Below are 15,538 nucleotides of genomic sequence, written 5' to 3' on the forward strand. Positions count from 1 at the left end.
TAGGGAAGCTTGTTGAGGCCAATGTTTATAGTAATGTTAAATAAATGTGGTTTTATTTCTCACATCTTTGCAGTTTTATTGGTCAGCCTGACTCTCTCCAGAATATTAGCTATTTGTTTTTCCTCCCATCGTGTCAGTTCCTTATCCTTTCACTAAACGTTTGTCATTGAATCACGTTGCTTTATATAGTTTTAGAATAGAATACTCTCAAAAGCTCTATTTGAAAATGAAAATATTTTATGGCCTGTGCTTCCCTGGGTTCTGTGGTTTTCCTGAGCCCATCCAAGAGCTGTAATAAGAAACAGTATAGGAAAACTTCAGAATCATTTTGTTTTGTTTCGCATTCCTTTATGTTTGTTTTAAGTGGTCTGGTGACCTTGTCCTTTGTGAAGGTTCCATTAATTTGGAAGTGAGAATCATTAGTATTTGATTCCTGAAGAATTTTTCTAATAATGCAAGTCATACTGGCAATCTGCCAGACTACTGACTAGTAATGACTATGAAACAAAGGAAAAACTGGACTACATTTCTATTGGACTCTTCAAAATTTTTGGCTAGGTGTCAGATGTTTCAAATAATTAACATCTTTGTTGAATGAATGAGTGAATGAAAGGGTTTTATGGGGAGATTTCAAGGGGTTTTTGAATGGTGGATCTCATCATCTCTGGCTTTATGTCAGGTTCACTTAAGGAGCTTTAAAAAATACTGATGCCTGGGACCTAACTCAAAGCAATTAAATCAGTAAGGTCTGTGCATTGGGGTTTTTTATGAACTCTCCAGATGATTTAATGTGTGGACTGGATTGAAAATCTGTGCCATAAACCTGGTAAAATTGTGTGTAGAAACGTGTGTGATACTTTCTGGGGGTGAGTCCTTGCACATTTTCGGAGGGCTTCATGACCCAAAATGGCTAAGGACTGCTGCTGTACTGGAATATGTACCTTTCATATATAAAGAGTGTCTTTTTGTTAAACCTTTCTAATGAATTTATATTCCTCAAGTTGTATAGTGTTACTGGAGAAAAATTAGCATTTTTACAATAGTATTACTGGAATTCCTTTTTGACTCTGTTTTTTCTTCTCCTCTGCCATACTTCTGGATCAGTGTTGAATTGTAAGATATTTGAAGCTCAAATAGATACCCTTTCCCTAAGGTAATATTTCTCACTTTGCTATTCATAAAAAGATACCTTTCATTTTGGGGGGGGGTATCTTGTTTTTGTTTTAGATTCCTAAATGTAACATACAAATTGCTGGTTGTATTAGTAGAAACTTACTTATAAATTTAATAATTTATATTCTTGGTTCCTATTTATGGTACCATGTAGATTTTTCTCAAATAAATGTAAGAGGTTCTGAGATTATTACACAACTAGTATTTATATCCAAAAAAGATTATACATTGTCACAGCCTGCTCCTTTTTCAGGCTTGATGGAAATCTAATGTTGCAATAATAGTAAATGACTAAGTTACTGCATTTACCCATCTAAATATGTGCCACGAAGCATTTTATCATACTCTCATTATATGTATCAACTGTATTTATAAAGGTGTGCATATATAGAAGAGTTAAATTCAATTATTTATATGTTTATTTCCTTATAGGAAATTTTTTTGCACGGTAGATCAGGATATGGTGGAGGGCTGCTTCCTCAGCCTCTAATTGTTTCTAGCACTGGATGCCCAAGATTGTACACTTCCCATCACACATGCATTTAGGTTGTATTACCTTCAGGCTTCAAACTGAGGTTGTTTCCTTTGTCTCTGTGATTTACAGCCTCTCTCCTTCCCCTTCATCACACTTCCCCCATCTGTGTCTGTTTTGAATCACTATTCTTTGCCAAATTCTAGAAAAGAAACTATACTTTATTGATTTTAATCATCCATTTTTTAAGATTATATATGCAAATATTTCCTCTCATCTAATCACTATTTAATTGAATAATTTGGAACTCAGTAATTTTAGTTCATCAGAATAACTTGAAGAAGGCAGGTCTATAAAATTTTGAACATTAGAAGAAGTTATGTAAGTGTCTATTACATTGGTTTTAGCATTTGAGATAAATGAGGCATCCATTTATGATCTGTGGCAAACTTAAAGCAGGGTAAATGGAGTTACTACCTATCAGTAGGTAATATATTTGAATTCCAGAAGATTGTGTTAAATACTCTTGTATTCTGAACTAAAGCCCAACCTCAAGCCTCATGTTTCCTGGTACATTTTTTCAAAATTTAAAGTCAATGTGTTTAGCTTTTATAATGGGATATAGATAAGATCTCTTAATTGAAGAATGGTAATTATCTATGTAGAAAAGTAATTCCCTGGGATTTTATGGGATATGAATTAGCAAACTACAGTCTGTGGGCCAAATCCTGTTTGCTACTTACTTTTACGCAGTCTGTGAGCTAAGAATACTGTTTACATTTTTAAATGATTAAAAAAATCAACAGAAGTATTATATTTTGTGACACATGAAGATTATGTGAAATTTAAACAGCAGACTACATAAATAAAGTTTTATTGGAACATAGCCATGCTCATTCATTTACCTATTGTCTATGGGTGATTTGTTACTACAATGGCAGAGTTGAGCATTTGTGACAGAGACCATTATATGGTATTCCCATCACTTCACACTACTCCTTGGTGCACTGCAGATCTCAGTGACACAGTTATAACTGAATAGCATTTTGAATGCCTCACATATTGCTGTATTACTGCATTTTAATGGCTTTTTTTAAAAATTTTTTTTTAACGTTTATTTTATTTTTGAGACAGAGAGAGACAGAGCATGAATGGGGGAGGGGCAGAGAGAGAGGGAGACACAGAATCGGAAGCAGGCTCCAGGCTCTGAGCCATCAGCCCAGAGCCCGACGCGGGGCTCGAACTCACGGACCATGAGATCGTGACCTGAGCTGAAGTCGGACGCTTAACCGACTGAGCCACCCAGGCACCCCTTAATGGCTTTTTATTATCAGCTTGTGCTTATCATGTCAAAACAAAAAATGGGAGAACAGATTTTGAGTGTTATGCTTTTAAAAAATTTAAAAAATTAAAAAAAATTTTAATTCCAGTGTAGCTAACATATAGTGTTATGTTAATTTTTGGTGTGCAATATAGTGATTCAACAATTCTGTATATTACTCAATGGTCATCATGATAAGATGATAAAAATCCACACTGGAGTGTGGATTATTTTGTTATTGAACTAGATGGGAAAATATTGTGTTTATTATGCAATGACAGTATGGCTGTGCTGAAATGATACAATACATGTTGACATTACCAGTCTAAATACTTATCTCAGTATTCCCAACTCACAGGAGAGCACTAGTCAGAAAAATTAGAAAATTTAAATTGGAATACCTCATTACAGCAGACTTTCTTCAAAAAATATGAAAATAAGGATGCAACCAAAATAAGTTTCTGGGTGGTTCATTTGTTAACAGAGCAAGGAAAGTCATTTGCCAGTGAGTGGTGAAATAGTGTCTCACTGTAGCAACTAAGGAAATAGGAAATAGGAAATGTGTCTAGAAAAAATAAACTTGTTTGTTTAAAATAAACTTTTGTTTGTTAGTCTTTCAGTAAGAACATTTGCTTGAAGAATTAAGAATATTGGGAGCTACATCACTAGTTAATTTAAAAAGATAAATGATTTCAAGTGGTTTTCCCTGTCTCTTGATAAGTTAGCAGGTATGATCAAAACTGCTCAGTTTTTGTTTACTTGAGGAGTCAATGCCAAGTTTGAAGTTACTGAAGAATTACTCTCTATGAATAGTCTATGTGGATCAACTACAGACAAGAATATGTCTTTTTTCAATTATCTGTCCTAGCCACTAGGACTTTGGTTGTGAGATATGCCTAACTCATAAGCCAGTCAACCTGTGGGACAATGGAAAAGCTAGAGATGGAATTCTAACTTCACAAGTAACTGAGATCTGACTGGTAAAGCTGATCTTCTGAAAGTGATATATACCATATCCCTGGCTCACACCAGCCTTCTGTGCCTTCTTTCTCTTGTTTACTGAAGATCCAGGGACTGGCTTCTTCTGTTTTCACTATCTGCTGCCACATATTTGTTGAAGGAGTCCACTCCCCACAAAACATGGCTGAAGATAAGCATATAGGACCTGAATGAGTTATGGTTCTTTAGTTGCAAGCAAAAGTAACCAATTCTGGAAAATTTAAGGAATGAAAGCCCATTATGAGAAAGCCATCAAAAGTCTCCCAGAAACAACAAGGCCAAGGACATGAAGAGAAAGCAGACAACTCTGTGCAGCAGGAACCTGTTGACCATAGCAGATAGCATCCACACTGCATGAATGAACTAGCACTCTCCCTGCATAAATAGACTCCAGAGACTTTTTCTCCACTCCCAATCCCTGCAAAAAAAAAAAAAAAAAAAAAAAAAATAATATATATATATATATATATATATATATATATATATATATATATATATTGTCAAAGAAGTTGAGAAAAAACTAAATCACTACAAAGTGAAGTGGACCGTCTTAAGATATGTTACAACTGGTGGTGTTAAAAATGTATGGATCAGGAAGAGGCTTAGTTGAGCAAATTTACAAAGCTTGTGAAGATTTTAGGTGTTCAAATCATAGGGTTATTCATTGTATTTTTCATTAGCAGGTACTTCATGGAAAATATTTGATTCTAATCATATGTTCTTAAACTAATAATGTCAATAATGACCTTCATTTGCTCTCATGGACTTGACCATCATCACTTCCATGAATTTTTTCAAAAACTGAAATTGAATATCTCCACTTGCCCTGTGCAGAGAATTTTGGTGGTTTAGAAGTAGTAAAGTTTTCTTGTGTCAGAGCCAAGACTGATATTTTTCTAAATAATTAGTATTTCCCTCAACCACTGTTATTGAGCACTAAATTCCAAAAGCTTTGGAAACATTAGCATGTGCTAAAGATTTGAATATTTTCCTAATGAATCCAACCTAAAATTACAAGGTAACACAGTGCTTGTATGCAGAATTTATACTGTAGTACAAGTCATTTAGATGACAACTAATGTTATTTGAATCACAGGTAATGTCAGGCTATGTATATATATTTTTTTGCCATCAAACATTAAAACATGAAGCAGCATTACCATTCCCACCAAATTTGAAACTGGTGTATTTTATTTTCTAAGCTTAAACTACATTTCTAGCAGTGAGTTTTGGACCTCTATGCAAGTATTTTGGCATTTTAAAAATCCATAAAACTATGCAATTGAGGAGTTTCCACCTAACTTTCAGTTACGAGTGAGGTGTCTGCAGTATAATGACATGCTAAAAGGCATGCAATATAATATTATGAATGCCTTCTAAGCAATAACTGTACTCAATTAAAGTCATGTGCTTATGATTGATATTGATATTTGCAGTACCCATCAATGTGAAAAGACGCTTTCAAAGATGAAATAAATTTCATTATATATCTGCTTTAACAAGTGTACATTTATAGTTGTTTGGTGATAAGCACTAACTTTGAACCCCAAGGAAGGGAAATATTATTACCCTCAAAATATCCTCAAAATAATATTAATACACTGGTGTTACAATAAATTGTACCCATTTATTATTACAATTTGAATTTTTCAATAAAATATTTGTGAATATTTGTTTTCTCTTTTGTTATGTTAATACCTACATTATACCCATAATTTTGCCTCTTGGTGGCAAAACCTAAAATGTTTATTTTTCCGACCTTCACAGAAAGTGTTTTCTGACTCTTGTAAGGAATTACACCAATTTAACCCATTAGACTGTTTGAATCAACCTTGTCAATCAGTGGAATGATAAATACTGCAGTACTTCCATGTTTCAAGCAGAACTATGGTTTTATCAATTTTGGTTTTGGCTGTTCTCATGTATAGTCTTAGCTCAACTTTGGTCTTTGAACATATATTGCAATTATGTTAGGTTGTGTTAGGGGAATACTTTTTGTGTGAGTGAATGGTAAAGATTTGGAAATATGGGGGGCGCCTGGGTGGCGCAGTCAGTTGAGCGTCCGACTTCGGCTCAGGTCACGATCTCACGGTTTGTGAGTTCGAGCCCCGCATCAGGCTCTGGGCTGATGGCTCAGAGCCTGGAGCCTGCTTCCGATTCTGTGTCTCCCTCTCTCTCTGCCCCTCCCCCGTTCATGCTCTGTCTCTCTCTGTCTCAAAATAAATAAACATTAAAAAAAAATTAAAAAAAAAGATTTGGAAATATGTAAAATATTGGAAGCTGGTGACATGTTAAAAGGATATTTTGATTAAGGGACACATGCCACACAGAAGAAGGCAGGTGGATTTGTTGGTTGGGGGTAGTTTAGGTTGTGGGTTAAGAGATTAATATATTTAATAGAAACTCCTAACATTTGGTTGATTAGGAGCTATCTTCTGTTTAATCTTGAGAAAAACTAATAAAGCTTTGTGTCATGGTATAGAAGGTCATTCATAAATTCTATGCTGCTGCAATTATATTTTAAGAAAGAGATCACAAGAAATGTTTTATTTCTTCAATTTATGTTGCAGTAACAGGGAAAAAGAGATGTCAGAAAAGTTACTTCAGGCAGCTGTACCCCTTTTCCAATTATTTTTTTTAATTAACCCAAATGTCACAATGAATGTGACAGCGTTGGAAATTTATAATTTATACTTTTTTAGGAAGTTAGGTCTCTGTAAGAGTGCTATAAAATTTAGACAATGATAGCCAATGGTTTGAAGATAGAAAAGTTATTGTAGAAGTACCGAAAATTTGTTATTGTCTACAGTGTTTTTCGCTTTTGTTTTGTTAAATACATTAAATCTTTAAAAATTATCTAACTAATGCTTGCAGATGATAAAATCCATAAAATCTTACAAAAAGGATGTACAGTGAAAATTGAAGCTCTCCTTAAAACATTTTTTTTTGATATTTTATTTATTTGAGAGAGAGAGAGAGAGAGAGTGCGCACCAGTGCGCGAGTGGGGGAGGAACAGAAAGAGAGGGAGACAGAATCTGAAGCAGGCTCCAGGTTCTGAGCTGTCAGGCCAGACCCCATGAGGGGCTCTAACTCATGGACCGTGAGATCATGACTTGAGCTGAAGTCGGATGTCTAACTGACTGAGCCACCCAGGCGCCCCAAAGTTCTTTTTAAAGATACATTTCTACCTTCTGGTGCTAATTGGTTAAAAAAGTCATGTATTTTTCCAGACTGTAGAGACAGACATACACATGTATATAAATTTTCTTGACTTAAGTGGGCTCATTCTATGCATACTTTTTTGCATTACCCTCTTTTTAAAATATATACGAAATATTAATAGTGCACAGTGTTTTAATGCTTACATGTAATAAGGTTTATTTAATGTAGTTATTTATAGATGGGTATTTATTTCTAATTTTTTCTTTTTGCTAAGGGGTGGATACAGATTTTGGTAGGCTGAAACTTACAAAATTGGGGTGGGTGCGTATGTGTGTGTGTGACATCTTAAAACTCTAGTGACTTACAAGTGTAAAAGCAAGTGCAGACTCTGGGAAGAGATCTTGCAAGTGTGCTGCCTGTAGGTTAAGTGTTATTAGCATCACAGAGAGTTCACCTTTCGTTATTGTGATTATAAGCAGTGCTTCAACAAATATCTTTGTTTTTATATCTTTGTGTACTTGTTGAACTATAGACATTAACTAAATTTTATGAGGTGAAATTACTAATACAGAGGATATTAGTTGTTAAGTCCATACACTCAGGATCTAAGCTGCCTGGACTCTGACATGTTTTTCCACTTACCAGCTCTTTCACCTGGGACAAGATCCTTAATCTCTGTGGCTCAGTCTCTTATATGTAAATGGAGATAATAATGATGTTATAAAATGTTATGGATTTAAGTACTTATAAAGTGCTTGAAGCTATTAGGCATTTAGTAAATGTTAAGTATTATGTCAGTTTTGTGAATTTTTTTTTAAGGCAGTGTCATGACATTTAAATGTTTTGAGTCATGTTGTTTAAGTATAACACATTTACTCTAAAGATGTAAAGAATAAGCCATTTGGACTGTTACTAGTGCATTTGTATACAAACATATATAACAATGACATCATGGTAAAGAGTGCTTTGCAAACTATCCTAACAGGTATTATGATATCGGTTCATAAAGTATAATTACTAGAGTGTTTTCCTCTTCACTGGATTTTCACTCCATGTTTTTTTTAGGAGGATGGTTGTAAAGAAGGGAAAATGGTTTCCCCATATAATTCCATTCTTCTAAGATCATTTGTCTTTTCCACTTTGAATTTACAACTATGAATCTTTAGATATGTAGAAATATTAAGAAGTTTTGACTTCAAAGACTTACCTTACTCAGTTTTGTTTTGTTTTGTTTTTAATTTAGAAAGACTTTTCATAAAGGTCAGTTATGTTAAGGCAGTCAAAAAATTAAAGCCTCGAGAAGAGGTACCAATTTCTTGACATGATCAGGAGCTAGAAAAGGTAGAAACAGCTAATATTATTATTCTCTTCCCTCTGCTCTCCTCATTTCCTTCCTCTTATCTCCTTTCTTTCTTCCTTGGGCCTTCTGGCCTTCATTGCTAAATGTAGTAGGTGGTGAATTCTAACTGACAGAACAGACCTGCCAGGGATCAGAAGTGTTGTTAGTTCTTCTAGGCCTTTGAGTTTCTAGTGCATTTCCAGCTCTTTAGGGAATCTAGTAAGCTGTGGTAGGTTTCTTTCTTTCTGGTTTAAAATTGTTATAGCACAGACCAGGAATTTGAGGAGAAGGGAAATCAAAAGTACCAACCCATTCTTCTCACAAATGAGCTGACATGTACTAAAAAAATTTAGCCTATATAAAACCTCAAATTTAATTTCTCTTTGAAACATTAGGTGATGTTTTTCAGGAGGCTAAAATGATTACTAAAGGAAGTAGAAAATCTTAGCAGATTTGGATTTTAATATATGTACCTTGCTAGAGGTACCAATGATGAATGGGGTCTAAGGTAGTTTAAGCTTGCTGATTGACTCTGGCTTTCACCTCTTTCCTCCTTTCCTAGCCTGTTTCAGAGTAAAAATAGAAAGTAAAAAGAGGGCAGTGCTAGGGAAACTGATATTCACCACAATCAAATGTCTTCCCTTGTCCAAATGATAAAATATGAAGGAATCAATAATAGAATTTCTCATTTTTTGCTTCCTTTTTGATATGTAGTGATATTACTACTGTTAAATCACATCAAATCAACATGTATGTACATATTTATGTGTATGCCTATGCACATACTTACTCTTGTACCAAGGATGATAAAAAATACAAGCTTATATTAATTTCTTATGGAACTGAAAATTTTCACATTTCTGAAAAATTAACATTGTTGGAAATAACATTGTTTTGAAGGGAAAAACTTTTAATTATGCATGGCTTCTCTATTTTTTATGTAGTGTGCTTGCAGTATTCCATTATTTTACTTGCCCTTAATTGGGAATAATGCATAAATAATAAAAAATGTAACCTGTTCTTGAGTTTTATTTATAATATATTCAATTCTACCTCTGCCTTGGGAGCAACATTATTGTTTTGCACCCACTGTTAACAAAATATTCTTAAAGGTGGAAGGCAAAACTTAAAGTTACTTCTGAGAAAAATGTTTTTTTTTAATGAAACTAATAAAATTGGTTAATAATGTAAGATTACACGTATAGAGAACATGTTATGCTTCAAACTCTGTAATAGTAACTTAAAAATATGCACAGAATCACAAGAACTCTTTAAGTTAGGTGTTAAATTGATTCCTATCTTATTAACGGAGGAAATGGAAGTTTAGAAAAGCTGAGTGAATATTGAAAGTGAGGGTGTCTGGTTCTAGAGCTGTTGTTTGTCACACAAGAATAAGGTGCTTTACAAACTGCAGTAGAGACATAAAGTGGTCAACACAAATACTTCTCTTATTCTGAGGTGGGAAGGTGAAGTGATTAACTTGATGATACAGCTGTTACAAGGAAAGGAGACAGCCCTGTATTTCCAGTTACGTTCTTTGTCCATTTTCATATTAGGTTGTCCTTTTTTCTAAGAGGGCTTTTGCTTGTAATTTGCACTGCAAATTATTTCTTCCCAGTTTGACTTTTGCTTTTGACTTTCTTTATCATCTCTTTAACTTCCAACATATTTACATTTTCGTGGAGTTGGATTATTTAATATTTTCTTTTGTATATTTTGGATTTCATGTTTTTCTATAAAAGGCTGAAGATAAAGATTTTAATGTGATACAATAGCTTTCTGTGTTTTTTTTGGTAGAAATATTTCTATTCAGGACCAAATGCATTTTATGCAACCAAAAATGATCTGGGCTAAAGTTCATATTAATTTTGTTTCTTTAGTTGTGCTAATATCTATATGGAAAGTATACCTAAAGCATTAATATAGTGTATGAAAAGAGAAATCGCTTACTATCCACTTAAATTGCCATTCAGCTAAACCTCACTGTCTCTTCTTTAAAATAAGGATAATACTATCTGATTGGTTGTTGTGAGAAGTAAATGAGAGAATACATGCAAGAAATCCTGGATACCATATACTCAGTGCCTACTAAGTACCAGTCATTACATATACATTACTGTATTTGATCCTCAAAACAATGCTTTGAAGCAGGTATTCCTGCCCTCAGATTACAAGTGAGAAAATAGATTTAATGAGCTTATGCAACTTGCTCAGCATCTCTAAAAAGTGGCACAGCCAGAATGTAAATAAATGTTTGTCTGAAAATAAAAACCATGGTCTTTTCACTACACTCTTCCTGAAACATTATCGGTGTTTATTTACTTAAATCCTTTTTTTCTTTTTATTATTTATTATTATTTTTAATGTTTATTCATTTTTGAGATAGCATGAGCTAGGGAGGGGTACAGAGACGGGGGACAGAGGATCCAAAGCGGGCTCTGCTCTGACAGCAGGGAGCCCAATGCAGGGCTCAAACTCCCGAACCGTGAGATCATGACCTGAGCTGAGGTCGGACACTTAACCGACTGAGTCACCAGGTGCCCCAATCCTTTCTTCTTTTTAAATTTTCTGTTTCTGTTTCCCTTTTTTATTAATGACTAAGACTCTCAGACTGTCCAAGAGTACTACTTGTGATTACTGAAATAGTCTTTTCTTCACTGTCCAGTAAGGTTGCCTGCCACTAGCCACATGTGTCTGTTTAGCACTTGAAATATGATTAATGCAACCAAGAAACTGAAATTTTACTTTAATTTACTTTACATTAAATTGCATGTGGCTACTGCTTTGGACATCACCACCTTAGATGTATGAATGTTTAGTGTGTTTGTATAAAGTGAGTATAATGTATTGACTAATAATGAGGAAACTGATCATTCTAGGTTGAAAACCTTAGCAGAAGAACTTATGCAGACACAGCAGATGCTTTTAAACAAGGAAGAGGCTGTCCTGGAGCTAGAGAAGAGAATTGAAGAATCTTCTAAGACCTACGAAAAGAAGTCTGAGTACGTAAAACAAAAATAATTTGAAGGAAGAAAACTTAACTGATGTAATTTTACAGAACGCTTCAGTTACATGGTATTATGAACATAAAATTTATAGAAGCTGACATTTCATTTTAAGTACAAAACTTTGTATAACTGAGTTACTTTATAGGACTCTGGAAAAATGATTCTGGGTGTTGTCAATGTAGTGTCCTGATCAAATATCTCAATATTTTACCAATTTGAACTATTTTCTGAAAAATCCTGTTAAAAGTTGTCTTTATTCCTCTCATCAGTGTCCACCAGATTCACTGTGAATTCCTGGTTCAGAAAGAGGCAGGTCAATGTTCTCTAGAAATTGACTTCCCCTGTGTTAGAAGGAAACAAACTTATTAGAAAACAGCAATCTGCTTCACTTATAAAAATCCTTCTGAGACTTGCTATGCTGTTTTGTCTTACTGTTGTTTCTTGCTGATTTCTGGATCTGTAAATATCCTCCTGGATCCTCTTACTTTACTTGTCTGTGGATACTGTTGTTTTCAATGATTTCAATAATTACATTTTCTACCATTTTAAAGTTTAAATTTTGATCTATAACTTAAAATTTATAATCTGGCTTTGGTTATTGCTTGCATCTCCAACAGGTGTTACTGGTATGGTGTCTCTACTCTCTACTCCTGACTAGAGTATATACATTTCTTGCTATCATACTCTCATAACTGGGTTGGTTTATCAAGATTCTCAAGGAAATTATGATGTGTCGAATTTCTCTGGTCTATAGTTGCACTTTCTACATAACTTCTAAAATATTCTCCACTTCTTTCAAGTCTCTGATCCTCTTATCTCCACCCATCATTGTCAGCAGTTGGATATCTTCTACATTACAGAAAAAAATTAGAATCATCAGGTGGCAACTCCCTTCTTTTCTGTGACTAGATATCCATATCTGCTGCGTTTGTACCCATTCTCTGTGCTTACTTCCATAGAGGAACTGTTCCTTTTCTCAAGTCTATTTCTTGTGCCTCTTTTTGTATCATGTCTTCTCATACTTTCTCAGAAATTTTTCATCATTTTTTATATTAGGTTTACCTTTTCTTCTCAATTGGATCCAATTTTTGTTTATTTTTTTTTAATTTTTGTTTATTTAGAGAGAGAGTGCATGTGTGTGCATGTATGGGGAGGGGCAGAGAGAGAGGGAAAGAAAGAATCCCAGGCAGGCTCTGTGCTGTTAGCACTTGAACCCCACAAACCATGACCTGAGCCGAAACCAAGAGTCGGACACTTAATTGACTGAGCCACCCAGGTGCCCCAGTGCTCATTTGTTAAATATTCTTAAGTGTTGATTCTTAAAACAATTTCTACATCTCTGCCCACCCCAGATAACCCTTCTATATTTTCCCCCAACTGCCTTTGCCTATTGTTTTCTTAGTCATACTTGTTCTCAGAGTGATTATATTCACTCATTTCTTTAATTCCTACTTAGTTCTCAACCCATATATATCTAGCTTATTCCTTGTCACCACTGAAATAGGTATCTGTAAGATATCCAATGACTTCTACATTGCTAAATTTAACAAGTATCTTACTTGACATTCTCTCAGTATCTGACTTTGTTGACTACATGTTTTGTTTTTTTTTGTTTTTTTTTTTTCTGTTGGTGTTTTGGACCAGATCTTTTGCTTCTCTTTGTGGCTACTCCTTTATAAACTCATTCTCCTTCACTAAGCCAGTCTATTTTGGAGTTACTCAACGAATGGCCTTAGGCTACATTCACTCCCTAGATGGTTTCCTGATGATGACCCACATTTATTACTCTTGCTCAGATTTTTCCTCTGAACTCAATGTCCATGTAGTCAATTGCCTACTTGACATAACTCCTTGGATGTCTTAGAAGTAAATTTCCCATGTCTAAGGTTGAATTAACAGTCTCAACACAGAGATGCCTGGGGGGCTCAGTCAGTTGAGTGTCTGATTCTTGATTTCGGCTCAGGTCATGATCCTCGGGTGGTGGGATTGAGCCCCATGTCTGGCTCTGTGTTGAGCATGGAGCCTGCTTGAGATCCTCTCTCTCTCTCTATGTTTTTCTCCTTCTGCCCCCCCCCCCACTTGTGCTCTTTCTCTCTCTCTAAAACAAAACAAGACAAAACAAAACAAAAATTCATATATAAAAAAAATTTCAATACAGCCCAACCCAATTCAACCTAGTTCACTCTTATATTCCTTATTTCAGTGAATGGCAACAGAATCTATTTTATTATACACCTTAGAATATTAGGGGCCTACCTCTCCCACTTATACTATAGCTCTTATTACAACTTGGTATTAAATATTATATTAGAATCAATGAGCTTTTTAAAGATGAGAACAGGAAAATTTGAGTTATTCTGGGCATTCCTTTAATATGTCTGGAAAATTTTAGTATTGTGTTAATAGAAGATTCTATTTGGGTTGTAAAAACAAAATGTATCAAACATTACCCATATAAAATTCAAAAAAGAATTATATTTTGCTTTTCTGTCTTTGGGAATAATCTCTTCATTTGTTTACAGATAACCAAGTGGTTCTATTTTTTTATGGTTTTGTAAATACACACATTGTAAATGACTCCTGTTTTAAAATTTAATAGGTATAGAGAAAGACCATAAGATGGCTGACCCTCTCATTAGCATGTCTACGTTGTTGAAAGAGACAATCTTTAAGGGGTTGTCTTAATCTAGAAATTGTGAGATTCTTTGATTTTTGTTGTTTTCGTGACTCAAATCTTTGACTCTCTTTTCATCTACATAATGAATGTGATCCACTCTCTTACACCTATTTATATTTATCAGGAGATGATAATGGGAGTATAAAGAAAGGAGGCTTAAAGAGTGGTGGATATCTGGGAAATAGCATTTCCGGAGTTCTTACTCTGTTCCACATGTTATGCCAGATGTTTTATATATATTACCACACTGAATGTTAGCTTCACTACTCCTTTTGTGTATTTGCCTGTATTTTCCCTTTAAGACTTAGAGAATTAAAAAATATTATAATTACATATCTAGTCAATGGTAGAAAACACATGAGTTCTTGACTCTACAGCATCTGTCTTTTTGATCACAGCATCTGCTTGATCTTATTCTTTTAATAGTGTTCTTATGAGGGTAAGTAGAAGAGATAAGTATGTCAAACAATTCAGGGGATGAGTTCTGTTTAGCTCTTTGTTATGGAGTTGTTATTATCAGCTTCATAGCATAATCTTGAAAATGTTAAGCACATTTATATAACTAAGTAGTCATTATGAAATTTCATTAATTTAGTTATTAGTAGGGTTGAAGTTTGTCTTTGGTTTATATGTTAAAATATTTTGCTGAACGGGCTGCCTGGGTGGCTCAGTCGGTTAAGCATTGACTCTGATTTTGGCTCAGGTCATGATCTCACTATTCATGAGTTTGAGATTCTCTGTCTCTCTTTCTCTCTGCCCCTTCCCTGTGCTCTGTCTCAAAAATATAAATAAATAAACTTAATTTTTTTTTTTTTGCTTAGCAAATAACCTGAAAGGGGTTCTAGTGGAAATAATTGTGTTTCAGTTTCTTAATAATTCATAAACATTTCCTTCATATATGTGTGTAAATCTACATATATATTTAAATACACTTATATAATTAAAAGCAATTTCAATCTAGTTTTAGAAATAGATTTACAATAATTTTTACTCTGCAATACTTTTTTAGCTTCATATGCTGTTAATTGGAAGTATTAAAAACAATAAGACAACCACAGTTCTTCACAAATACTAAAAATATCCTATAAGTTAGACATTTACACTTTTATTTATTTTTATTTATTTATTTTTTTAAACGTTTATTTATTTTTGAGACAGAGAGAGACAGAGCATGAACGGGGGAGGGTCAGAGAGAGGGAGACACAGAATCTGAAACAGGCTCCAGGCTCTGAGCCATCAGCACAGAGCCTGATGTGGGGCTTGAACTCACAAACCGCAAGATCATGACCTGAACCGAAGTCAGACGCTCAACCAACTGAGCCACCCAGGCGCCCCGATATTTACACTTTTAAATTATTGCAGTTATACTGAAATTTTACCTAACAG

At 34.3% G+C, this 15,538-nt stretch overlaps 1 protein-coding gene across 4 annotated transcripts in view; it reads left to right on the plus strand.

Annotated features, from left to right (window-relative positions):
- The window catches only part of FER (FER tyrosine kinase), a 433,226-nt gene that overhangs the window by 103,776 nt on the left and 313,912 nt on the right, over positions 1 to 15,538 (plus strand). For all 4 annotated transcript variants that reach the window (XM_027036479.2, XM_027036470.2, XM_053225532.1 and 1 more), the window contains one exon: positions 11,347 to 11,469. In XM_027036479.2, the coding sequence (XP_026892280.2) occupies positions 11,347 to 11,469 (123 nt within the window). The remainder of the gene's footprint in view (positions 1 to 11,346; positions 11,470 to 15,538) is intronic.

Source organism: Acinonyx jubatus, chromosome A1 (assembly GCF_027475565.1).
Source record: "Acinonyx jubatus isolate Ajub_Pintada_27869175 chromosome A1, VMU_Ajub_asm_v1.0, whole genome shotgun sequence".
Classification (NCBI taxonomy): domain Eukaryota; kingdom Metazoa; phylum Chordata; class Mammalia; order Carnivora; family Felidae; genus Acinonyx; species Acinonyx jubatus.